Genomic DNA, 27,997 nt, shown 5'->3' with positions numbered 1-27,997 from the left:
TTTTATGTAACTTTCTTAGCTACTTCATGAATTCTCTTTAATTATTCTATTTTTTAAAATATTTTATTTATTTATTCATGAGAGACACGGAGAGGCAGCGACATAAGCAGAGGGAGAAGCAGGCTCCCTGCGGAGAGCCTGATGTGGGACTCGATCCCAGGACCCCAGGATCATCCCCTGAGCCAAAGGCAGACTCTCAACCACTGAGCCACTCAGGCCTCCCTAATTATTCTATTATTTAACTCACCTATTACATTTTAAAATTTCAGTGACTGTATTTTTAGTTTCTAGATATTGTATTTGGTTCTTTTTCACATATGCTTCAACTTTTTTTTGTTTGTTTGTTAAATATTTTATTTATTTATTCATAGACCCAGAGAGAGAGGCAGAGACACAGGCAGAGGGAGAGGGAGAAGCAGGCTCCCTGCAGGGAGCCCGATGTGGGACTCGATCCCAGGTCTCCAGGATCACACCCCAGGCTGCAGGCGGCGCCAAACTGCTGCGCCACCAGGGCTGCCCCACTTCAACTTTATAATGTTATTATTTTCGTGAGTTCTATTGCTTCTTTTATTTCTTCAATTATTTTTAATATTCATTCTCTCTCTCTCTCTCTTTCTAATAAATAAATAAATAAAATATAGTATTTAAAAAGTGGAGGGGGAGCATCTGGGTTGCTTAGTTGGTTAAGTGTCTGCCTTTAGCTCAGGTCATGATCCTAGGGTCCTGGGATCAAGCCCCACATTGGGCTCCCTTCTTTGCAAGAAGTCTGCTTCTCCTTCTCTCTCTGCCCCTCTTCCCGTGCTCTCTCTCTCTTTCTCAAATAGAAAAATTAATTAAATAAAGTATTTGAATATTCTTGTTTTATATTTTCTTCCAAATTGTTCTTTTAGCTCAAGTTCTTATGGTGATAATTTTTCTCTCTCTTGTGTCACCTCTCATGGTAGTTTATTTCCTTGTGCATTTATGATTATTGTCTTTTTCGTATGAGCGTGTCTTCAATAGGGCTGTTTTTTATTTCTCTCTGAGAATCTCATAAAAGCAGGATTATATGGAACCCAGCAAGGTTTCTATATCGGTTTCTTCCAGGCAACCTGGGACTAATTTTTATGTTAATTACTTGGGTTGGGAATTCTTGTACCATCTGTAATAATAGATACAAGTTTAAGATTTTGTTTCTCAGAGGATGCACTTCCTCTACTCCACCACATTGCCTGAGACCTTAACAAGCTTCCTTGCTGTCTTCTCTCGTCACTAGAGAAATTTTGTTAGGTATGACCTCGCTGAAAGAAAAGCAGAGAAGATGAACATTGAGATTAAAGTAAAAGAAAGGGCCTGTGGTCTTATGTCTTGAACTCGCTGATGGTATATGCTGAATACCACGTGGAAGATTTTTAGTATTAAACCCCCTATCTATTAAACAGATTAAACATCTATTGTGACTTGGGTCCTAAGGGTGAACAGCTGCCAACCTACCACCAAACACATCAGATTTCTTAGAACAGGAAGCCTGTATTTCTTTTCTTTCCCTGGGGAATGTAACATGACTACTTTTTTTTTTTTTTTTTTTTTTTCCTCTTCTGAGGAATGTATCTTTTCTAGAACTGCATTCAAGTGCTTTCAGTATTTTTGTTCTTTACGGTAAAACCACAGCCATAGAGAATGATCCTTTGGGCATTAACTTTCTAGAATCCAGGCTGTCATCTTCAGCTGTATTTGAAACCTTATGAGTGTCATATTCTGGGGTGAAGTTATTATTGAGAGTAGAGGGAGAAGAGAAAGAGATCATCAATTTCTACCCTGCCACAACTGAAAGCCAAGTCTCTTGCCAATGACAATGCATTAGAAACTGGGGAAGAGAGGGAGCCAACTCTTGGAGACCATGATTTATATTTTACCAAGCTCTCTGAGCTCATACTGAATTTTTGACCAGCCTACTTTGAGGCTGAGCCAACCTCAAGATGAACGAGATCAGCTTTGGCTTCTCTTTTAGCAAAAATGGTCACTCACCTTGAGTAAATGGATATTTCAATTTCTACTTTTCAAACAAGGCAACCAGAGTATAGGGAAACAGAAGGCCTTTTCTTAAAACTGTTTAGCAAGTGAATGGCCCATGTGGGATTGAGATGCTGGTCTCATTTGCTATCTTCCTGTGTTCTCTTCTTCTTCTATTTCAGTGACTGTGCACCAAAGTAACCTACAATCCTGGAGCTAGAAGTTGTAAGACTGTTAAAAAAAAAAAAATCAGGAAATTGCTGAAATATTTTAAGCATATTTCTTTGGTTAACTTATTTTGAAGTTTTTCTCTGTTTTGTATTTTAGCTGCCTTTATAATTTATCAAAGACAGACTCATTGTTTTGGCAAGTCCCAGGCTTGGAAGTCTCCAACAAAAACTCCCAGCACTCCATCTGAATAGGAATTTTTAAATGCATTCTTAGTCTTGAACTTGAAAATGCATTCTAGATGCAACAGTTTGCTGGGAAATTTAAACAATGCCATTTATCATACAATAACATTGTTCCAGACAGAGAACTTTTTCATCTCTTCCTTTGTTAGTATCCCTCCTACTACATTTTCTTTTTAGAGTCTTTTTTCTTTTTCTTTCTTTCATTACTTTTCTTTCTTTCTTTCTTTCTTTCTTTCTTTCTTTCTTTCTTTCTTTCTTCTTCTTCTTCTTCTTCTTCTTCTTCTTCTTCTTCTTCTTATCTCAAAGGCAACCCATGCCTCTTCAATTTTTAATATTCTGGAATTAGAATTTGTTTCTTTAATCTTTTTGACAAAATAAAATGTTCCTTAACTACTCTTTTAAGAAGTGATCACTATTAATGTTTTATTTTCACAATAATTATGCTGAGAATGCTGTTTTGGAAACTCAAGAAAACTTTTTATTTTTTAAAGATTTTATTTATTTATTCATGAGAGACACACACACACACACACACAGAGAGAGAGAGGCAGAGACACAGAGGGAGAAGCAGGCTCCATGCTGGGAGCCCAACGTGGGACTCGATCCTGGGCCTCCAGGGATCACACCCCGGGCTGAAGGCAGCGCTAAACCGCTGAGCCACCCGGGCTGCCCAAGAAAAAAAAAATTTTTTTTTAAAGATTATTTATTTATTTATTCATGAGAGACACACAGAGAGAGGCAGAGACACAGACAGAGGGAGGAGCAGGCTCCACGCAGGAAGCCCGATACCGGACTCTATCCCAGGACTCTAGGATCATGCCCCAGGCCAAAGGTGGCGCTAAACCACTAAGCCACCCGGGCTGCCCAAGAAAATTTTTTAAAATCACATACAGCTTTCATTTTCCCTAATCATTAAATACTCTTTTATATATATATTTGACTGCATCTTAGGTCATCAAGGATATGACATATTTAACCAATGATATTACTAGGCATTTGTTTCAAGTTATTGTCTATTATAAATAATACTATGATGGATATCTTTTGTGGACATTTGAAATGGTTTCATTAAAAAAAAAAAGAAAAAGAAAAATGAAATGGTTTCATTAGGGGGGCTCCTGACTGGCTCATTTGGTGGAACATACAACCCTTGTTATTGGATTTGTGAGTTCAAGACCCACCCTGGGTGTGGAGATGACTTAAAAAATAAATACACATAAAAATGAATTAATTAATTAAATTATTTCATTAGGATAAATTCCCAGAAGTACAGCTGCTGAGTCAAGGACTAGGAAACATAAGTTTTACTCCTAATCACTGACAAATCCTAGAGAAATCTAGTATACCAACTAGAGTTTTCAGGGATTCTGGGCTGGTTGCTATTTTAATGGGTCTCAAATGCCTAGAATATAGGTTAGAGCATTCAGTAGCCCCTTCCTTCTTTGTGTGCTGCCAAAGTGTGTGTGCTTCTCTTTAACCCCGAGTCCAAACGGAAGGGGTGCTCTGGTGGTCAGAGCTCCTTGCCAAACTGAGAATCCCCAAGTTTGCCATCTGTGAACTGGGGATTGTTGTATTGTGCTGGTGTCATTGCATGGCATCATGTAGCTGTGCTTCTGGATTGTCCAGGGCTTGCCCCGGGCTGCCTTATCTGCTGTTGGTGTTTTCACAGATCACAGATGAAGGACTCCAGGTTGTCATGTTCCCAGTGGTTGTCAGAAGGTGGAATGTACAGGCACTTTTACTTTCTAAACCACACAGTTCTGTAAATGGGAATCATGTACAGCAAGCAAATTTTTGTAACTGGGTGAAAAAAGAACTAATGATGGAGAGAGGCCAGATAACCCAGGTTACCAAATATGTAGATTTTATTTCATCTATGATATATCTTTTTAAGACTTTATCTTTTTAAAGTCTTCTCTACTACACCCAACATGGGGCTCAAACTCACAAACCCCGAGATCAAGAGTCACATGCTCTACCAACTGAACTAGCCAGGCTCCCCAGTTTTATCCACAATATTAAATCAGTGGCTCAGGTAGTTTAAAGGGGGTGCATTTGAAGCCAAGAGCCCTACTGGATCCTTGCTGTGCCTAAAGCCCAGGCCACTCACCCTTCTGGATCCTGGGGATAGTGGTCAAGCCCATCTGCTCCCTGGGTGGAGCTGCCTCAGTCTCCAGCTATTGGATAATGATTATGGGCACCCTGGCAATAATGCAAAATCATGAATTCCAAATAAAATCTCGATTAGTCCCCTTTTCTGTCCAGCCTAGAATACAGTTGGTTTCTTTTTATGATAATGATGAAATAACACATTGAAAGTATAGCTGCTCTGGAAAACATTTACTGTCATTTGAGCTACCATGGTGACTGTAAATTATTCCTCATTGCTGTCCCCAGATTTCTGGAAGTAAAAGATGGGCCTTTTAAATGTATACTATTACATGCCTTTAACAAAGTTAAAAGTGGCTTTCCTAAACCTCTGAACACTGCTGTACTAAATGGTTTATCATTTAAGAAATAGGAGCATATATAAAAATGCAGGAGATCTGAGGCCATGTTCAAAAAATTAATAAATCTCATTATTTATTTACGGTAAATATGTAAATGAAACCAGTAAGTATTTGCCCATTTTTGTGAAAAGGTCAAAAGCCATGAGCAGCCCTGAGAAAAAATGTGAGTGTGTAATTTCTTAAGCAAATCAACCATGTTCCCCACGTGAAAGTGAACACATTTCTTAGTACACCCTACATTCTCTACTTATGACAGCTGAGACTCAGCTAACAGCGTTGTTTTCTTCCCTTAATATCTGAAAAAAATAACACTGAACTGAGCAGGAAGTAGCTGCACATTTTGGCCAATGCTAATAGTCTAAATTTAACTAACTAAATGGATTATAGTATTTTTATCTTTAAACCCGTAAGGATTTAGAAGCATCGGGCTGCAGTTCAGTTTCTAAATTATTGTTTTCCTTATTTAGATACTTCAACTCTGACCTTTCAGGCAATCCAGCTTTACTTCCATAGGACATTTAGAGGAGCTGTGTAAAGAGCCACCATGCAGTGAAGTCATGTTCAAGCTTTACATACTTAGGCCTGTTTGGATTTATCTGGGGAGATTCCCAAGGGTTTGTCAAAGAAATTCTGAAGTTTAAATTCAGTCTTTCTGATTGACAGTGGAAGTGGCTTAGATCTTATTCAAAGATGTCTGTGATTTACAGCCTTAGGCAATTGTGGTCATTCTGGATTTTTTAAGAATATTTTCTCTAAATTCTATGACTGACTCATTAAAGAAAAACAAAACCCCAGAACCCTCTGAACTTCTCTTGGCCCTACAGTTATGTTGCTATAAGATGTAATGTCTTGTATTCTTAGAACAAGAACTTTAATTTAATTGCAAGATACAGCTTATGGTCTGGCTTGGGAAGGAAATACCTCTTGAAGATAATAGTCACTATTTTTAGAATGACTTAAACAGAGATGAGAAAAAGTGGTCTTTATGATCTTCATTTAGCCTTAGACTAGGAGATACACTCTCTAAAATATATAGTGATGACTTACGGGTCACTCCGGATGAGTTTTTGAAAGCACTTTTAAAGATATTTTTAAAAACGTATTTGTAAACGTGAGTAACCGACTCAAGGCTAGTTTTAGAGACTCTTCTAAGTTCCATCACAAAATTAACATAAGAGCTTATGAAACAAAAATAGATTTTCCATAGTAAAACTTGCTCAAACAATGGCACATTCCTGGGCCCTGGATTCAAAAGTGGGTATTAATTCAAAGCAGCTGGATGCTGGGATTGAGAATAAGACCGTCCTGTCTTCCTGCCCCAGCCCTGCAGGAATTTGATGTGGGACAATATTTTACTGCCTTTAAGTGCTTCTCTGTCCAATTAGAGAGAGAGGGAGGAGAGAGAGACTGTAGGAAAATAATACATACACACATACACTTTGCAACTTTACGTCCACATGTTTGCATTCAAGAAAATCTCCCAGGGAGATCATGCTTCTTTAACATAAAAGATAGACCATTCCCTCTGACATATGTTTGTCTGATTTGTTTTCTTCTACTCAGCTAGCTTTCCAGGCTGGAGGTTTATATGAATCATTCCTGATTTCAGCTTCTTCAGCTCCCATCTAGTGGTCCCTAGTTAGGTTCCAGGATCACTGCAGATAAAGCTTGTAAAGGGCATCATGAAACTATTACGAGTTAATATGCTCACGAAAGCAATTATGTAATCCAAGTGAACACAGTATTATTAGGGATTCAGGGGAACTGAGGAGGTCATGGCTGCCACTTCCAAACAGATGGTGGTGGGGTACCTCTGGCAGGGTGCTCCAGTTATGAGTGAAACATTCCATGGTTAATATGTTGGGTGTAGGGATCCCTGGGTGGCGCAGCGGTTTGGCGCCTGCCTTTGGCCCAGGGCGCGATCCTGGAGACCCGGGATCGAATCCCACATCAGGCTCCCGGTGCATGGAGCCTGCTTCTCCCTCTGCCTATGTCTCTGCCTCTCTCTCTCTCTCTCTCTCTCTCTCTCTCTGTATGACTATCATAAATAAATTTTTAAAAAAAAAATTAAAAAAAAAATATGTTGGGTGTATTGTCAGGAAGCTTGTATCTGCTCGGGGTGTGTGTGTGTGTGTGTGTGTGTGTGTACATGTACGTACCTACCTACACATGCATAATGATGACATGTTGCTCTCTGTTTCAGAGCTTAAGCTATTTTAAAGATTCACCAAGTTAGAATAATTTCTCCAAAATAAATAAGGGGACTCCATCTTGTAACTTGTTACTTTTATTTACAAAGGAGATGAGGAAACGACCCGTCCCCCTTGAATTTTTGTAAGACTTTTTCTGAGGAAGGTTTATAAATGAAATAGAGAATTTTTAAGAAATTTAAGGTCTACCTGGGAGTTTCCTTGTTTTTCTTTTTTTTACACAGTCACAACAAAGTGATACATGATAAAACTAAGTAATTGAAAGAGTTAAAGGCTTTTTGTGTTGGAATCGTTAGGAGAACAGATGGTATGCACGGAGGTGGGAAAGCTATTATTTAAACAGAGGAGGCCTAGAGTATACTGAAAGGGCATGGATTTTTGAGGGTAGCTGGGGACTTAACATTTTGGGGACCAGATTCATATATTTACTAGTGGACACAGTAGAAGCAGAAGCTAGAGCATATGGTCAGGAAGGGGGTTAACAGACGGCCGACAAAGAGGAAGAATATGGCCATTGAAGTAACCAAGGGGAGATGAGAAGTATATAAAAATGAGATTTTGAGGGTTTTGAGATCTCTAAAGCTCTTGAGAAACTAAGAAAAAAAACCCTCAGGTAATCAGGAAATCAGTTTGGAAATATTTATATTGTGAACCTTTGTCTGAGACGTATTGGAGAATAGGATGAAGGAAGCAACTCTGAACAACCACATTGAGCTTTCACCAACACGCAGATGAGTGAAATGTGTCAAGGAAGTGAAAATCAGGTGAGGCCTCCGAGTCACAGAGTCAGGAAACCGTACAGAACACCGAGATGCTGAAAATCTGATAGTAGGTGCTCCCGGTGGTCAGGCAGAAAGTGGGGCACCGGCTTTACATTTGAACGTGTCTGTGTCCTTTTTTTGTCCTTAAAAACGATTGGGTTTACTAAAACAAAACAAAAAACAAAGAAACAAAAAGTTCTCTTGGTTATGTTGGAACGAGGCTCTTTTCCTGTTGTGTTTTTGGCTCAGCGTGGGAGTCAGCCAAGTCACCTGCGGGCCAAGCCACCTCTTCATCTGGCAGGGGGTAGTTTTTGCCCTGCATGAATTCAGACTGTGTTAGAGATTCATGAGGTCATACTTCTCCAGACATCTCCAAAGTGCTAGATGAATCTATGGTGGGCTCACCAGCATAACCATCAGTGGTATTTGTGAATGACTTCAGAGTTTTCAGGCATTTTTGTTCAAATGTAACTTTTTTTTCTTTTTTAAAAAAGACTTTATTTAGTTATTCATGAGAGACACAGAGAGAGAGGCAGAGACCTAGGCAGAGGGAGAAGCAGGCTCCACGCAGGGAGCCCGATGTGGGACTAGATCCTGGCACTGTGGGATCACGCCCTGAGCCAAAGGCAGGTGCTCAACTGCTGAGCCATCCAGGTGTCCCTTGTTCAAGCTTTAAAATCAATTCTGCAGGGGTGCGCAGCTGGCTCAGTTGGTGGAGTGTGCGACTCTTGATCATGGTGTCATGAGTTTAAGCCCCATGTTGGGCGTGGAGCCTGCTTAATTACAAAATAAAAATAAATAAAATTGATTCTGCAGTTTGTCGACAATTGCCCCCTTTTGCGTAGGTGTGTAATTAACCAAAATGTGAATTAGAAGAGAGAAACAAATGCATGAATTTTATTATTGATTATTTAGGAGAAAATCAATGCAGTAAAACACAAAGAAGGTGCCATATTTACTACTTCTTTAAACTATACACTAAAAGTAAACATCTGAGCACCTCGCTAGATCAGCTGTAGAGTATGCAACTCTTGATCTCTGGGTTCAAGCCCTATGTTGAGTGTAGAGATTACTTAAAAATAAAAATAATAATAATAATAATAAAAAACATCGTGGAGAGTGTTAGAAAGGTCCATAAGGATCACTGGTTCCTATGCCTTTGTAATTCATGAACTCCACTGAGAATTGCATAAAAAAAATTCTGGATTCCTCCATCCCCTCCTATCTATCTATCTATCTATCTATCTATCTATCTAAGCACAGGTTCTCACAAGGGTCATCTAGGTAACATAAATATGTGAATTGGGCCAAGCACAAACAATAAAGAATAGGGGCACTTGTGTCAAACTAGAAAGTAATGCCAAGTTAAGACAATAGAGAATGGTAGGGTTTGTGAAAAACTAGGGTGCACATCCTTACCTAAACTAAATTCAAGATCTAAACAATTTCTAGAAAATAACACCTGCTAAATATAATGCATTGGAGGTCGATTTGACTGCAAACCCCTCCAGTTTGCAACTCCAGGCTCTTATCATATGTAAACATTTGGATACTCTCATTTTTTTCCCCAAGGCGCGACAACAAGCTCAAGTACGTCACCAAATGGCAGAGGACAGCAAAGCAGATTACTCATCAATTCTCCAGAAATTCAACCATGAGCAGCACGAATATTACCACACTCACATCCCCAACATATTTCAGGTAAGTGATTCAGGCTTCTCAGATTGGCTTTGCCTTTAGAGACACATTTGGAATCATGATTGCTGGGCTTATGAGTATTTACAGAATTCTGCATTTCCTTGAGCTGAAGTCACTTTTTGAAGCATCCAGGGGTTGCTTACGTGGGTCAGTCGGTTAAGCACTTGACTCTTGATCTCAGGTCTTGATCTCAGGGTCATGAGGTCAAGCCTTGAGTTAGGCTCTGCTCTGGGCTTGGAGCCTAGTTAAAAAAAAATAAAAATATAAACAAACAAATCAAGCATCCAGATCAAGCATTGACTGGCAATAAGAAGAAATATAATCTTTTTTTTTTTTAATTTTTATTTATTTATGATAGTCACACACGAGAGAGAGAGAGAGAGAGAGAGAGAGACATAGGCAGAGGGAGAAGCAGGCTCCATGCACCGGGAGCCCGACGTGGGATTCGATACCGGGTCTCCAGGATCGGGCCCTGGGCCAAAGGCAGGCGCCAAACCGCTGCGCCACCCAGGGATCCCTAGAAGAAATATAATCTTAATCTCAGGGTTAACCAATGACCTTTGTAGATGTCCTTAGTTTGCAACTGCAGCCTTCTTTGCCAGTCTTAGAAGTACAAGTCTTAGATTAGCACCCTCTTTGCTAAAAGGACCATTCAGATTATAAAATGCCAACTAAATTTTAGGAGTCCTAGCAGAATCCATACGGCTATAGGATTTGAACACATGACAGTCTTTTTCTTTGCATTGTTTTTCTTTTGGCTACTTTGGGTTGTCAGAAATGGCATGAGAAAAGTTGTAGACCTGTTCTCCCACACTGGGAATCTTTTACAACTTGTGTCCCATTGTAGAAAAAAATAACAAGTATTTGCCTCTTAGTGTCTACACACATAGCAGACGAGAACCTCCAACTAGTAGAGGGAAGATACACTCGTTACATTTCAGTCTGGGCTGGGTTGAGACCGTTAACCAACACCAGGCTTTTGGTAGAGTGAAGTAGCAGATCAAAGGCAGAGGAGATGTTTGAAATGTATCACCAAATGGTGTCAACGGGAAAAGTACTTGAGCTTGGGGTTCTCACTGAAATTGGAATGGAATCCCATAAAGTATACATTTGGGCAGCCTAACAACTCATAAAAGATGTGTACAGCTGACCAAGACAGAGGCAATAATCATAATGAAAGTATAGCTCTAACCCTACCGATCGGCCTATTTCCCTCCCAGACTGTTTGCTCAAGGTAACAATGCCACTGAAAGCAACTTCTGTGAGTCATAGTGGACCAGATTGATTTCATGCAAAATCTAATGTTGCAGAAAATACAGGAGATGGAAGAACGGAGGATAGTGCGAATCGGAGAATCAATGAAGACCTACGCGGAGGTTGATCGGCAGGTGATTCCGATCATTGGGAAATGCTTGGATGAAATAGTAAAGGCAGCTGAATCAATCGATCAGAAGAATGTAAGTATTGTAGTTTGAACTTAATTTACAACGAAGGATTCTGGTTCCATTATTTCTTTCTTCTGTCCACAGTGACCTCGCTGAATTATGGATAGTTGTTTCCAGTTCTTACGAGTACTCTGCAGCCATAGTAACACCATTTTAGAGTGTTCTGTTCAGCCTTCAGTGTTTTGGATTTAGCTCTCACATTTCTTTTCCAAAAAAACACAGATAAGTCTGGGACATTACAGAATTAAATTGAAATGTTTTCCTGTCAGTTGGCTGAGTAACCCCACACACTGGGATCTGGTTCTTTAGGGCTCTGTTGCATTTCAGGTCAGATAATTCTTTATTGTAGGGGCCTGTTTTGAGGACTTCAGAGTGTGTAGTAGCATCATCCATGGCCTCTACTGACCAGATGCCAGTAGCACCCTTCCCTGGGTTATAAGGATCAGAAGTGTCTAGACATTGCCGTACATCCCCTGCAGGACACAATCGTCTCCATCTGAGAACACTACTTAGGGCCAGTGTCATTCATTTGGATTCCTTTCCTAGAAACCTACCTATTTCCCTCAACAAAAATAACTAGGATACCACTGTAGGCTTTTACAAAGATTTATTAATTTGCAAAACCAAATATTTAACAAAAAGCAATGTCAAGAGTATTCTTTGTCATAAGAGCATCTTGGAATGAGCCCAGGCAAGGAATCAAAGCTGTCTTTCCAATATGAGCAAATCTTAGCATATAGATTCTTCATTGCCCTAAGGACATTTTAGGTGTATTAACATTTAAGGCCATATGTGTAAAAAAAATTGTTATCAATCCAATGTGCAGAAATACTTCCAAATGTGTTAAATGATAAGTGTTTGTAGAAAGAATAGTTCCAGTAGCAGGCATATTTTTTTGATTTTAGAATTCCTCGATCTCTATTTTTATTAACATCTATTTGCCAAAGCCTCCTTCTTTGGTGATTTCAGCTAACTTTTTTGGGAGAAATTACTGATGCTTCTTAATTGATGGTGTTTCCCCCACAAAGCTACATTATGCCAAGAAGTAGTTGTAAGTGATCAAACCATCCTTTTCTTACACTGAAAATCTCTTTATTTGATGGTTTTATCTCCTTTAAGCACCTCTAAGTCCTTTTGCTGAACATGAGTCTTGGTTGAGACACGTGACTGGTCATGCATCCATGCAGGTCAGTTTTCCATGGTATGAGTGCCTTTTCCATTTTCTTACCGCTGTTACTTCATTGATTTTGGACATCTTTGCATCCTCAGCTTTGGACAAAGTCTTTTGGTGGCTCATAGATGCCTCATGGAGAGAGATCGAGAAATAGTCTTGGTGAGGCTTTCCCTCATCACACTGTTTAAAATGTCAGCAGTCGCCAATAAATGACTGTAGGGAGGGATCTTTTAAAGGGAAATAATAATCGTGAGATTTATAGGTAAGCTTTCACCTCTATTGAATCTTGGCTTTTTTTCTTAGCTTCATTGACTTCTGGCATTGATTAAATTCTGAAACAACCCTGATTTTAATTTTTTGTATTAGAAGCTTGGAAATGTCTTTTTCCTTGAAACTTCACAGTTTTATAAGATCATGTCTGAATGATGGTTTCCCTTGATCATTTTTATCTGGGAAATTGTGAGCACCCTAGATCTTTATGATATTTCTCCCATTATGGGAGCCTTGTTTTCCCATTATATCACTGATCATTCTGTTTCACCTACAACCTTTATGTTACTAAATCCAAGAGTCTTTCTAGGTCTTCATTTAAGCTCATATTCAAGAACTTGAACTATTAGCAGCACCGGCCCCCACTCAAACACTCTCCTACCTGCTCTTCCTTCACTTGATTCCCAGGAAACCATACTTTGATGGCTTTTCTCTTTACTGACTCAGGCTCCTTTTTTTGTTCTCCTTTTCCTTCTTACCATTTAACTTGGGAGTAACCTTGGGCTTTGATTTTGGGCCTGTGTACTCTCCACATTCGTTCCTTGGAGTAATCTATCGACTCTTAATGCAGTCTCAGAATCACATGATTACTTGAAAGTTCAAACTGGTTTACTTATGTGTGATTAGTTTCCATTTATATCAAATGACCATGTTCTCATTAGAGCACATCAGTGAGTCACTGGCATACCTGGGCTTATAGATCAGAATCTGCTACCATACATTTAACTGCACATAACAAGAACAGTAATGTCTTGCACAAGGTGGTTTGTTTTTTCTCTCACGTAAAAGATGTCTGGAGGCAGAAGGTCCAGCCTTGGCATGGGCAGATGATTTGTAAGTTCTCAGGAACTCAGGCTCCTCCTAGCTCACAACTTTTGATGGTATGACCAAGGGCCCATGCCATCCCTTTAAAGAGTCTTATTTTTTTTATTTTATTTTTTTAGAGATTTATGTATTTGTTTGACACAAAAAGACAACATGAGCAGGGAGAGCAGCAGGCAGAGGGAGAGAGAGAAGCAGGCTCCCTGCTGAGCAAGGAGCCTGATACAGTGCTCAATCCCAGGGCCCCGGGATCATGACCTGAGCCAAAGGCAGACACTTAACTAACTAAGCCACCCAGGCACCCCTAAAGAGTCTTCCTAAAATTGTACACCATCCTGTCTACATCTCAGAGATCTCAGAGGTCAAAACTTAGATGACCTCCTCCTGCTATACAGAAGGCTGGGGATTGAAGCCTTTAGGTGGGTGGCAAGATGCCCAACTTAAAATCAGGGTTCCTATTCCTAAGAAGGAAAGGTGGTTGGCTATTGGAAGTCTGCAGTCCATCTACAAAGTACATAGTAGCTAAAATAACTATGACATACCAAAATGGGGGCTTATATTAAAAATCAAGATCTGGGGATGCCCGGGTGGCTCAGTGGTTGAGTATCTGCCTTCCGCCCAGAGCATGATCCTGGAGACCCAGGATCGAGTCCCACGTCGGGCTCCTGCATGGAGCCTGCTTCTCCCTCTGCCTGTGTCTCTGCCCCTCTCTCTGTGTGTCTCTCATGAATAAATAAATGAAATCTTAAAAAAAAAAAATCGAGATCTTTCCAGATTGTCTTCTCTAGTAGTTTTTTTTTAAGTCAGATGATCATTGACTTCAAATGTTACTACAAATCACATGTGCTCTTACAATATTTTACATATACATCTATCTACCTATGACATTACGGTTGTGATTGTCTTATCATTTGTCTTACCACCTAAGCCTGAGAAGATGTACCACACCTGAAGTTCCTAGCAGAGTGCACACCCTAGAGTGGGCTTTCAGCTCATTGATTTATTCAGCAAACATTTGTTGCACACAGTTCTCGCTGTGTGCCATTTAGGTTCTAGGGATATGACAGAGGAAAAAACAGAAGACAGTTTGCGTGTGAGTGGGGAAGTGGCCATGAACAAATGCATATGTAAGGAAAAATCACACAATAAATTAATATCCCTGAACCACAATGAACCAAAGAAATGAGAGAGATTATCTACTCTTGGCTTTGATTTTGCATATGCTACATTACCTTAAGAACTTCAGGTGAGAGCCAGACTTTTGGATCATTGTATTTTTCAAGGGAAGTGCATAACAGGGGCCCATTTTTTTCTGCTTTAAGCAAAGTCCTTCTTATTTAATATTTGTTTCTCCAACTCTGAAAAAATGGTTATTAAGAGCATCTTCCCATCTCAGCTAGACAAACAGCTTTATGAATAGGCTATTCTTTCTAATGATAAAAGTCTTACTAGAAAACAAATCTGTTATTAATCAATATAGATATAATTCTATAGATAATTGTAGAGATAACAGTTCTTGACAATATCATCTATAGGGGGTCATCATAATCTGTTGTGTGAAAAGCATTTGCCCGTGTTTGAGTGTCTTCGTGTTTGATGGGTGTAATTTCAGGATTCGCAGCTGGTAATAGAAGCTTATAAGTCCGGGTTTGAACCTCCCGGGGACATTGAATTTGAGGATTACACTCAGCCCATGAAGCGCACTGTGTCGGATAACAGCCTTTCGAATTCCAGAGAAGGCAAATCAGAGCTCAAATTTGGTGGCAAATCCAAAGGAAAGTTATGGCCATTCATCAAGAAAAATAAGGTACTGATGGTTGGACCCAGTGTGAAATGGGTTTTATAAAATGTGGAGATTTTTTACTTTCTCTGTTAGTCTTTAAAAAAACCAAAAACCTAAGAATGTAAACCTGTAGTTTGCAGAATGCAAAAAAGAGCTAGCTAGCTAGTGTGCTATTTTATTTTAAATTATTATTTCTTTGGTGGTGGTACCTTTGCCATGGCCATTTGTCTTATTTCGGATGCATTGCCACTTGTATGGTGTCAACCACACTAACACTGACCTCTACTGACCTCTCGGCCATTTCCCATCATGCCTTTCACTGCTAAGTCTCCTAGCCACCTGGTCACCTCGGCTGGGAGAGGGGACACTGCACAGAATTTCTAGAACGATTTATCGGCAGCTCTCATTGAAATCGTTTCCATGGGCTAAAACTTGGTCTGAATTCATGTTAACCATGTGCTTCCATGAACATTTTGCGTTTTCTTTTGGTAGCGTGATACATAGGTGCATGACAGCTTTAACCTGGGCATCACATGCGGTCAAGGCAGCACTACTGCGCTCTCCTGACAATAACTTCGAATTTAATTTTCAAAGACTGTCTTGCTGTTTTGATAACCTTGGCATCTAAGGTCCTTTATTTGCTCTCATCGAGCTCTCTTGGTTTAGGTGGTTTAGAAATCTCTACCCTTCTGGCCTTAACTGGTTTAGCATAACTAATCAGAAACAGTTTGCATGTGAGAGTCTGCATGAGCTTCTTGTCAGAGATTTCTTGCTCTTCTTCTGTTGCTTGACTACTAAAACTTCCACTTTCGTCATATTCTACATGTTTTCTTTTGGACCATGGCCTAAATATTTAATCGTTTGTGTTTGACTTGCTTTGGATTTCAAATATGATTTGATGCTTATTTTTGTTTTGTGTCTTATCTTCTTGTTTCTGATTTTACTCTGTCACTGCTCCATCTCTTACATGTAGCTTATGTCCCTTTTAACATCCCCCCATCAGCCTCCCCCTCCTCCCCCTGCCTCTGCCTCACCCTCTGCTGTTCCCAACGGCCCCCAGTCTCCCAAGCAGCAAAAGGAACCCCTCTCCCATCGCTTCAACGAGTTCATGACCTCCAAACCCAAAATGCACTGCTTCAGGAGTTTAAAGCGTGGGGTAAGTTCTGCTCTGGAATCGTGTGTCTCTTGTGCGCTCTGGTTGCATGTGTTGTTCTGCATAACCCATTTTGTTTGTGAATGAACCCATTGTGTTTTCCCCATAACATGAACCGGTAAGGACCTGTGATTCACCATAGCTAGAAAGAAGAACAAGGATAGAAAGAGGAGAGAAGAAAGAAGGAAGCAGAATGGATGGGAAGAAGAAGAGAAAGCCAGCCAAGCCAGCCCAGAGTCCTTTATGTCTCGAGCACATTTTAGAAAGGCTTTTCTCCACTTCCCTTTGAACACATCTAAGTCATTAATATTCTACCTCGATTTTACCAAAAAAGGAAGCTTAGATTCAATTGCTAAAGCCAGCAGCAGACGAGATGAGGAATTGGAAGTCACTGTATACTCAGAAAATAATTGCTTGATAATTGCTGCAATAATACAAGCATCACGAAGATACTTCTCTCTGAGCTCAGGGTTCCTTTGAACCTCAGGGTTCAAAGGGGAAATGTCACGAGTTTACAGGGGTTTCTTTAGCTATGTTGGTGAATTTATATGATGGTGCTAAAATATCTGTTGCTGGAAAGGCCTAAGGCCGGATTTATCTTTAGAGGCTAAGATAATAAATGGCTGACATTTACTGAGCACTTATGATGTACCAGACTCTCTTCCATGGGACCACTTACTTTCCTTCAACTGGCCTAGGAACCTGGGTACTAAGACATCTTTATTTTACTGGTAAGAAAACCAAGGCCTAAAAAGATGAAGTTAGGAAGAGGTGAAGCCAGAGAGGCTGCTCTTAGTCTGAGGTTCTGTGACATCCACATTCGGGGAGCATCTATTATATAGATATGGTTGACTCATGAGTGGATGTCATTTGGACTCCAGTTTGCCATTCAATTATGATTGTGCCTAGCTCACAGGGCTTTGTGAAATTGATCCAGTAACCAAAAAGAGTTACCAGTTTGGTTTATAGGAAAAGACTGGAATAAAGTCATTTGGAGCTTCCCGAGTAAATCTAACTGAGCAGCATAGTCTAAGCCATCCCCAAATATCCTTTATAATAAATAATGAAGCGTGGTAATCAAGAGTAAACAGGCATGTGTGCTGACATTTCCACTAAGGTCTTTTATCCTGACCTTTGGGAATTGTGGTACAGTGGTTGTGGGATGTGTTTTCATACAAACATAATTTTTACTCTTCCTTCCTTTGGGTAAAAGAGAATGTAAATGTATAATTGACTAAAACAAGGGGCAGCACATACGTTAAAATTGGAAGGATACGGAGGAGATTAGCATGTCCCCTGCATGTGGACGGCACTCAAATTTGTGGTGTTCCATGTTTTAAAAATAAGTAAATAAATAGAATGAGGGACAACACCCCCCCATTTCTTTATACACAGAGTTCAATCTCAGCGTTTTATGGGAAGAATACATATAGTTGGTGAAATTACCTTGTCTTAAGATTACTCAGCATATCAGGTTAAGAATTAGAAATCAATTTCCTCAAGATTTCAAGAGAGCCATTGTTAGAAGGCAGAGCTTCAGAAGTGGATGATAGATCGCGTTGAGCTCTATAATTAGATCTCAATTCCTGGCTGGATCAGGCTGGCTTTTAAAACTCCCCGTCCATCCTGCTTGCTCATGGGAGAATTGCCAACATCTGGCCAGGGTGTTTTTGCTGGACTATAAAGTTTTACATTAACTGTAAGTCAGTTAACCATCTCTGCCACTTGCAGGACCTTTATAGAGCACTCATTTATTGTGTTTCTAATAAGTACCTCTGAATGGTCTTTTGGAATCTCACGACGGAGTATGTTGAATATTTGTGATTGTTTACCATTTGTTTCTGTGTCTGTTCCATTCTCTCAGCACTACAGTCTGTTGGTTGCAAATGGTTTTCCGAATCTGTGTTTCCTGATGTTCTCTAAATGTTTAGGAAAAGACCAAAGAATGTCAGTAATCAATAAGTGTACAGGAAAGACAGCTAGGAAAAATACAAGCCTTAAAAAGAAAAACAGTGAAATGAGAAACAGGCTATAATGATGATTTAAAGGAAACCCCCTCTTTTAAAAATTGCTAATTGGCAAAATGAGTTCTATTTCTTACTCTTTAAATCTGGGCTCAGCAAAAACAGTTAAAAAAAACTTTTTTTTTTCTCAATGCTGAGTGTGTTTTCCTGAGAGTTAACGTGCACACAGACGCATTCTAGAAGCATTAGTGAATGAATAGAAACATGTTTCTTCTTCCCTCCTTTTTGATCAGCCTGTTCTTAGCAAGGGTCAGATTTGAGGTCCCTTCCTTCAGGAAGTAGCAGTGAACAAAAAAGAAAGAAAAAAAAAAAAAAAAGGAAATGCATCACAGAAGTAAAATTAGGAAGTTCAAAAATAAAAAACGAATCTGAAGTTTGGGGAAATAAATTTGATTTTAAAGCAATCTCAACACGGAAGGTATATGGATTACGGGGCCCATGACGAAAATGATACTGTCCTTATTTTCATTTATTCTTCTTTTTTAACTCTAAGACTATTGTACCAAAGATAGGAAAAGTGTCCTAGAATAATAAATCTGTGATTTTAACACATCTTTTAATTTATCATGTTTTGCAGCCTTCAGATCTAGATTTCAATCTTTTGTTTCTATTACTGTATAAATCCTATGCAGACATTTCTTAGCATAGCCGATTTTGTGTCTAAGTAAACAGGATAAAATGTTTTTTGTTGTAAGTTGTTGGCATCTGTAAGGAAATTTTGTTTCACTGAACATTTCTAAAGTATGCCACCTGAGAATTATTAACTGTTTCTTCATCTTTATGTTAAGTCAAGAAAAAATGAAACTAGATAGTATGGTCTCCGTTTGCAATTTACAAATGTAATCTTATTGTCTTAAATTAAGATGTATTTTTCTGGTCTGGGCAAGGTCCTTCTAGATCTAAACTATGGACATAGTTTGCCCATGTTTTAGAATTCATTGCATGGAAAAATCCCATGAAAGTTGATCAAAAGATTTGGAAAATCCTTACTGATTGTTTGTCAGATGTTACAGTTTCATGGTCACTTTAATTTTATTTATCTTGTTCTCTTGCTGATTATTGGCAGACTCAGTCTTTCTGTTTTCACAAAGAACTCATGAAGAGGACAATAGGGAAACCCACGTATGCTTTTGAAGCTAGGGACTATGTTGTAAGTTTACCTGTGACGGCCACGGCATACGGTCACAGCACAGGTACTAACCCCTATGAGAGCACCAAGACTGGGGACCCAGCGATGAAATTCTCCACTGGGAGATCTGGACCCAGAAAAGGCCTAATTATGAGTATAAATTCAACCCCAACCTACTTCATCTGGAAAACTTGGGTGGGAGAAAGAACCAACTTCCCAATGACAACCAAACTTCCTCAAAATGCCAATGAACCGAGCTTGGCTTTTCCCCCCTCTGTGTTGACTGCGACTGCCATCTGAGAAGATGTCACTGGGTATGATTTTACAGCAGAATCGCACCCATAAATGCAACTGCAGAGTGTGGTCACAGCAGAAGGACACTCTTAACAGATGGCAGTTGTGTTGCACGAGGACCCACATCCCAGTTTGAAAGAGGTGGATCCGTAAGGGGGTGATGCCCTAAAACTTGCAGAACCAAAACGATCACTGGAGTATGAGCAAGGTCACGGAGTAGTAATGTGGCTTTTCATGGACCTTAAACCCATTTACTTATATGTTTATTTTCACTGTCCCCTTTCTTCGTACTGGAGGTTAGTACCTGTGGCTGCACAGTAACACATGGATCCGCTAGCTCTGTGTTCCCTCATGTGTTATTGACATGTGTGGCTCCCAAGGCTCCATAATTATTGCCTGAAACTGACAGCTTTTTAGTTCCTCAGATGTCTTGCAATGCACTTAATGCAATCTTTAAAAGTATTCTCTTAAATGATTCGGTTTCTAATGTTAAGTGATCTAACTGGCTGGCTTACCAACTTAAGACCGGAAACTGGTTTGTGATTGTTACAAGAAGACCACATCCCATGATGGTGTTCCTTGTAGATGACCCATCACTGTGCACTTCAGAAAATTGAATTTGTCTCGAAAATCCGATATTTCCTCTTGGTATTCAGATTTCGTTTCGGTCCCCATAACTCATTGTTATTACGAAGTGGTAATATTCCTCTGCTATTAGTTCCGATGTTAGAATTCTTCTTTTGGAATGCTTAAGGAAAAATATTTATCTATGCCTGTGAGTAACAGAAGTACCCAAATAGAGACCAGATAGTGTACAGAGGGCAAATGTTGGGTCTTTGAATTAGTGATATTTAGATAGTAATGTGTGAGAAGACATTTGTAGGTGGTAGCGTGCTTTATAGGGAAGATATTTGCAAAGTTTTCCGCTGTGCACCCTCAGTGTTGTCTGTAAAGAACTCAAGATGTGACAAATCGATCTGTGCTAAAGCTCACAGGAGAGGCCCATGAGAACAGTCATGAGTATGCCAGGATATACCTTGTTCTCCCAAAAGTTTTGTCTTGTTTCTTCTTTCCTCCAAGTCTTTTTCCCCACGGGGGCAATTTCTTTAAAAGTGGGATGCCTATTTAAAAAGAAGTGTCAATTTTGAGTTAATCTTATGTATAAGATTTTTTAAAAATCTGCTTAAGGAATTTTTAACAACCTCCAGCTCATTTTAAAATCAAAGGGCATTAATAATAATAAAAAATAAAATAAAATAAATAAAATCAAAGGGCACTTTCTTTGGTACTTTGTCTCCAACATATTTTTGATCCTACCACAACTGCCTGAACTTTTAGGATTGATGCCCGCTGAGTAAAAATGCACCGCACTCACAAAACACTGCTTTACAGCCACAGAGCATGTCTCAGCATTAATGGAGAACCAGATGTTTTGTTTTGTTTTTTATTTTTTCTAATTTTGAGATGCCTTCTCATCTGTTTCGTGTCCAGTGATCACTATGCCTTTGTTAATCCCCAGACCCAGGAGAATTACACCTGCTGTGTCCTGATAATTGTCAGGAAATCCGTAGCAAGGCTTACCTCCTTGGTAGTTGAGATAGTTGACTCTGTTTCCTAACAGTAACTCTCAGGGCAGCTACCCCCGTCAGTTCCCAAATACTATGTTATCCCCGTGGGTAGGCCTCAGAGTGGATGGAGAGCCTCTGAATACACCTTCTAAGTGGTGCAAGAGCATTGTCCTCCCTCCAGCCTCGTGCAGAGAAGCTTCCTGGCTCCTGCGGGTGGTTTCCTAGAGCAGCTTCCAGTCCCTGGTTACCTGTTCACCCATTCAAGAATTTGCCTCAATGCCTTCAAGTGTTCATATTTATTAGAGTTTCTTAAGATAAATACATTACTTGTCCATTGTGGAAGTCACTGCTCTTCAGACCCCCTGCAAGTAAAACTTTCCATGTAAACGCGGTGAACAAAAAGCATACGTGATTATTTTTGTCTTTTATTATCAGCATGTGTCACCAACTGTGAACTTATTTTAGCTTATATCCAGGCTGATGTGACCCATACAGAACTGTGAATAGAAAGTCTCCTTTTCTGTCTTTATCCTTTGCCCTGGCAACGTGGCAGCTACAGGAAGGTTTTGGCAGGGGCCAGCCCCTCTTGTGAACGTTTGCACAGATCCGCTGCAGTCATTTTCACAAGCAACAGGTGAATTTATGTGTTATGTTAATACGGTGCAACTGACCGAATTCCTCTTCTTCTGATGTGTTGTCTCTTTCTCTCTTTTCTCCCCCCTGTTACGTCTCCAATTTTTACATGAAGCTTTCTCTCAAGCTGGTAAGCACAATTATTCTATGCATGTCCTGAATCCTATCAGGTTTTTTGGTGTATGTTTCTCTTGCGTGTGCTTTCGTTGGTGTTTCTTCATTAGACCTTTGCCATATAAAGGTCCAGAATCTACTAAAGGTGGTCTTAATCTTTTCCAGTTGCTAAGAAAATTAACGCTTAACTGATGATTTGGTTTCTTTTCTGATTGGGGCCTTAAGAGGATGGCAAATGTTAGTAAACTTTATTTAAATGTGAGCATAAGTATAAATATTCAATATGGGGGAGTTTATTTACTGGATCATTTGGAGTAAAAGTAAATTTGACAGCTGAAGATACTCCTCCCTGGGAGCCACAGAAGCAGATGAAAAATGTGCAGAACCTGAAGGAGACGTGCAGAAATGGTGCCAGTCTCAACTCAGGTCCCAGGCGGCCTGTGAGAATCCCAAACCACGGAATCTAAGTTGCTTCATAAACACGAGGGTGCCTTGTGCGTAGCTGATTGAAGAAATCACAAGGTGACTTTATGGACAGTGAAAAGAGCCTCCTAAGCCTTTCTAAAATAATTGACTTAGTGTTCCGTGTCGTTCCTACCTAATTGCGTAGCCCTAGTAAACAGTCAGACTAATCATTTAATTTATTAAAAGAAACTCTTAACTTTATAACCCCTAACTATACTGTAGATATGTGTAAGTTACATAGTATTCTCACCACCACAGCTGAGAATGTCCTAAAATCATGAACAATGATAAACTGCAACAATTCAACCAGGAATAGGGTCAGTTCCTTTATTTTATTTTATTTTATTTTATTTTATTTTATTTTATTTTATTTTTTATGTTTTTATTTTTCTGGTGCCAAAACCCGGGATCAAACGGGTCAGTTGCTTTAGGCACTGCTGCTGCTAATGCTGGATGGTGGTTTCTGGGTTATCCTTATATACATATTTGTATGTGTGTACAGGGATACATATATGTGTGGATACCCAGAATTTTTTCAGCCTGACTCAGTATTTGGCAACCAACCCAACCCTAGAGGAAATGAATATTTTATTAAATGGAACATATTTCTTAGACCGTGAAATAAAATCCCCAGACGAGTCCTTAATTAAGGTCTCCATGAGAAGGAAAACATTCTAAATGTTTCAATGAACTACGTTCGGCAGCAGCATGAATTTGGGAGAAATTGGGTCAATTAAGTAGGAATCTCTCAGGTACCAGGGTTCCTTCCTTGCTGTTTCTGTATTTCTTCTTCTTCTTTTTTTTTTTAAGATTTTACTTATTGGTTGATTTGTTCGTGAGAGATGCAGAGAGAGGTGGAGACACAGGCAGAGGGAGAAGCAGGTGCCCCATGGGGAGCCTCATGTGGGACTCAATCCCAGGACCCCAGGATCATGATCCGAGACAAAGGCAGAGGCTCAGCCACTGCGTCTGGCCGCCCAGACGCCCCTGTATTTCTTCTTTTGCTGAGGTGCTAGCAGCAAAAGATAATATTAATAATAATATTAGGCGATCTTTCTGTCTGACATGGGAATCATTTTACTGATCTGGTATTGAATTGGTGCTTTATACCATTACTTTGAAGCTAATAAAGAAAGGAAGTGTTCCCCAAAGATGCCCGAGGTGGAAAAAAGTAAAATGACAAGAAGCAGCTAGCTATTGCTTGTGCTATCGGGGGGAGATGCTCAGGAGCAAGAGTTTGCTTCCCGAAGTGTGTAAAACAAGCTCCTCCTAGAGCCACAACCATATAAAATATCCCCACACGCATTGATCCCCTCTTGCAAAACCAGTGACATAGGTGTGGCCAGTCTCTTTGCAAACTGGGCCCCTCCAAAGATTTCAGAACGTCTACTCTGACTCAAAGCTAGAAATATAAATCCCTTCATGGCAAAATGAATCATAGGTCAGTGTATTGTTTAAAATAATCCAAGCCTTAAAAGGCTAATTGGACACAATGGCCTTTTAAGGTAGTGCCAGACACCTTATGATCCTTTGGATCTAGAAGAAGCCATGACCTGAAAGCAATGTGAAGTCTGTTCGGGGCATTGCTCATGAGATTAGTTTCTAAATAATGATACAGAAACACAGAATGTCTATTGGAAGGGACTTATTTCATTGGTTTATTATTTAACTGTTTTTAGTTTTCATAAATAATTAAAGTTAAGTGTTTCACTGTATAGGGAACTTGTTTATAAGTCACAAGTACTGTGTTTACGCACCACTGCAAACCCACCACCTGCTCATAGTCTACACCCATGTCATCCCATACGGTAGCTACCCATCACGTGTGCCTATTTACATTTTAGTTAATTAAAATGCAATAAAAATGTAAAATTCAGTTCCACCATTGCACCATGTGTGGCTACTGTACTGACTAGTGCAGAGATGAGAACTTTTCCATTCTTTGTAGGAAAAAAATTCTTTGGGCCTGCTAGCCCCTAGTTAGTTAGGCTTAGTAACTCTTAATGAGTTAACATGGAGCACTCACTGGATTTCCTGGCTTCTGAAGCAGCGTGTCTTGCCCTGTGTTATGGTGCATTCTGGCACTGGAAAAAAAAAACAAAACAAATCTTAATTTTGGAAAACATGCTGATTCAATTTAAGTAAACTCAGCATGAGTACATACGAGGTATCGTGCTTTCGGGCTCAGTGACAAGCACACAATTTGGGTCTCAAGTATTACAGATGGTAATAGCATATGGGACAGAAGAAAACAAGTCTGATTTATTTCCATATTGAAGATGAGTTTGCATCATCTTAGTTTTAGAGGCAACTAAGCTTGCTTGGCTTGCCATGAGGGAATAGCCATTTGTGCTCTGGTTTCTCTCATCTCCCTCTCTCTCTCTCTCTTACATATGTGCACACATGCGCGCGCGCACACACACACACACACACACACACACGAGTCTGAGAAACTCCACTGAAAGGGCTGTGCATGGCCTTCCGGTAAATTACTAAATCACACGCTTCCAGCACAGCAGCCTGGCCTTCTGTCATAAGCAGCCAGGGAGCCTCGGTCACAAGCATCATGTCAGCTGCTTGGCAATTTCAGCTCGATTTTGGAATTCCATTATCCGGGTCCTCTCTTTTCCACCCACACTCCCAAACCAGTGTGTTTAACTGGTTCTATAGTAAAACCTCTTTTTTAAATTTCTTGGCTTATCCTTGGCTGTTGAATACGCTTCTCTCTCCTTATGAAAAACGCTTTATTGAAGTAAAAGCACTTGATAACCAGTGGCTTAGCCACAGCTTCTGACATGTAAGCATCTGAGGAAGTCTGCAAGCTCTATTTAGATGGCAAGCACCTTGGAAAGACAGTAATTCTTTCTGAAAGGGGATCAAGATATCAAAATAGGCTCCTTCTGCTGGATTGGAAACAGCTGACATGGATTTTGTGCACTGGGAAGTTGGTGCGGAGGTCGAGGAGCGTGCATTCTACATGGATTTTGTGAGGTCACCCTACAGATGTCAAAAAGGAGTGACCAGACTTTTAGAGGCAGCAGGGAGAGGAAACATCAATGTTTTCATGTCCCTTTCACCCACATTCTCCAAGGAACCAGATGTCCCCTCTGCCACTTGGGGATGGAAATGTTTGGCCTCAGCCTGTGTGAAGAAGTGGGAAGAAAGACTAGGGAGTAAAGCAGTGCCTTGGACATGAAACAGTCGCTGGGGGCACTTGTCCCTGTTGTATGAAGGAAGCAGAAACTTCAAACTTCCTTCACACTTTAGGGTTGCTACCAGCACTGCCGGTCAAGTGAAGAATCCGCCTCAAAATTGGTTTTTCATCCATTCTCGCAGGGGTCAGAATTTTTTCTTCCCCACTCTCTTTCTGTGGCCTTGCTTCCTTGCCTTTGCAGTGGTGGTTTGGCCAGCAAACCTGAACCCCGAACCGGTTTGTGGGACTTTTTTTCAGTTGCATGCACTGAACTCACATCTCAGCTGGGTGTCGTGGGAAAGAGCTTCAGTTTAGCTCATGAAAACACACGCAGACATCTGCATCCTCTGGTATCTGGGGAATCTGTCCTGCAGGCTTCACTTAGTGTCTGTCCTCAAGGAGTGCTGCTGGCTCACGCATGTTTGCATTTGCAGGGTGCCACACCGGAGGATTTCAGCAACCTCCCACCTGAGCAGAGAAGGAAAAAGCTGCAGCAGAAAGTCGATGAATTAAATAAAGAAATTCAAAAGGAGATGGATCAAAGGTAGAGTGGAGCAATACGACTTATTAAGAAATTCAGCTTCAGTGTGGAAAGATGGGAAACCCTAAAATAGCTTCAAGAGAAGTGATTATTTCAGCCCTGTGTTTTGTCACAGAGGGTCTACTGGATGGCTTCATTACAGATCGGGAGAATTCTTTTAACAAAGAGGTTTTTACTCTGAGTTTGGGGAACAAAATACGTTTGGTTATCTTTTTTTTTCTTTCTTTATTTCAACATTTCTCTTTTTTTCTTTTTAAGTTTAAAATTTTAATTATGGTAGAGTTAACATAGAGTGTTATGTTAGTTTCAAGTGTACAATACAGTGAGCCAACACTTCTATACATCACTCAGTGCATTAAGTGTCCCCTTGGGACACTGTTTCCCCCATCCCCCACCTTCTTCTTTTTTTTTTATTCATGAGTGTGTAGCCGAGTTTTTTGTACAAGTGAGGAAGACAAACGTGGCATTTCTTTTCCTTGCCCCACATCCCAGCTTTGAGTCCAAGATGTCCTTGTCTTTTCTATTTGAGAATAAGTGACAATCAACCTTCCCAGTTTCTCATGTCTCTTTACCTTTTTATAAAGCATGTTAATGATGTCTAGAAAACAAATCACGGTATGTCTTATTACACACACTGCTAGCCGTCAGAGGTGTGGTATTTGCTTGCTCTTGAGAAGCTTCTGCATCAAAATCCCGCTGCTGGGGGTCCTGGTTTTCTGAGCTGTTTTAGAAGTTTGATCCCAGCATGATACACATACAAAAAAATAATAAGAAGAAAAGACTTGATATCTCTTTTCATTTGCACTTCCCTCCCCACATTTATAACTTGAAGATCTTTTCTACCACTTAGGGGATACTTGCTAACGATCCTGATTGAAAACCCCTTTATTAACTGTCTTTCACCTTATAAATTCTTACTGAGTGAATTAGGTGAATCATTCATCTATTTGAGATTTTCTAAAAGATATACTTGAGATTTTGTGCTCTGTAAATAGGCCGAAAAGTGATGCTACATAAATGCAGTTATGGCAAAGCTGGGGTTAAAATTTGGTTATGCAAAAGCCAACCAACCAACAAACAAAATTGGTTAGGCAGTACCATTTTAGTACATAGCAAAAGAAAAGTACTTGTTTGTTCTTTTACCCCTCGTAGAGCAACTTCTGAGAAATGGGTGGTTTTATTTACTTATTTTTATTTTTATTTTTTTTAGAGAGAGCATATGGGGGTGGGGGTGGGGGGCAGAGGGAGAGAGAGAACCTGAAGCAGAGACCCCTCCACACCCAGCACAGAGCCTGACATGGGGCTCGATCCTACAACCCTGAGATCATGATGTGAGCTGAAGTCAAGAGTCAGACGCTTAACCGACTGAGCTACCCAGGTGCCCCAAGTGGGTGAGCAGTTACATTCTGTATGGGAATAAGAAGTTCTGACCCAGGTATCTGAAACAACATTGTAGAAATTGTCCAATAATTATGCAGAGAAATTTCTCTGCCACTGGGTTGTGGCCTCGGAAGCTGGTTAACTTTATAACCTTCACGGTAGCCTTGCTTGTAAGAAGGTAAGTCCTGTTTAACCATTCACTAGATGACTGTTTATTGAGCATTTACTGTGTACAAGGAAATATCCTAGACCCTGGAAATAAAGAGATGAACAAAACACATAAAAACCTCTATTCTCAGGGCAGCCCCGGTGGCACAGCGGTTTGGCGCCGCCTTCAGCCCGGGGTGTGATCCTGGAGACCTGGGATCAAGTCCCACATCAGGCTCCCTGCATGGAGCCTGCTTCTCTCCCTCTCCCTCTGCCTG

General features: G+C 40.1%; 1 protein-coding gene and 1 pseudogene across 1 annotated transcript in view; both read left to right on the top strand.

The window, feature by feature from the left end:
• The window catches only part of FNBP1 (formin binding protein 1), a 143,631-nt gene that overhangs the window by 104,587 nt on the left and 11,047 nt on the right, over positions 1 to 27,997 (top strand). Inside the window, exons 7-12 of the mRNA XM_041723795.1 lie at positions 9,459 to 9,587; positions 10,895 to 11,041; positions 14,908 to 15,102; positions 16,052 to 16,234; positions 21,995 to 22,009; positions 26,086 to 26,195. Of these exons, the coding sequence (XP_041579729.1) occupies positions 9,459 to 9,587; positions 10,895 to 11,041; positions 14,908 to 15,102; positions 16,052 to 16,234; positions 21,995 to 22,009; positions 26,086 to 26,195 (779 nt within the window). The remainder of the gene's footprint in view (positions 1 to 9,458; positions 9,588 to 10,894; positions 11,042 to 14,907; positions 15,103 to 16,051; positions 16,235 to 21,994; positions 22,010 to 26,085; positions 26,196 to 27,997) is intronic.
• LOC121474320 lies at positions 17,476 to 17,570 on the top strand (annotated as a pseudogene).

The sequence above is a fragment of the Vulpes lagopus genome, chromosome 12 (genome assembly GCF_018345385.1).
Source record: "Vulpes lagopus strain Blue_001 chromosome 12, ASM1834538v1, whole genome shotgun sequence".
Classification (NCBI taxonomy): domain Eukaryota; kingdom Metazoa; phylum Chordata; class Mammalia; order Carnivora; family Canidae; genus Vulpes; species Vulpes lagopus.
Note: the sequence above shows the minus strand (reverse complement) of the source record. Positions and strands in the feature narration are given on the sequence as shown.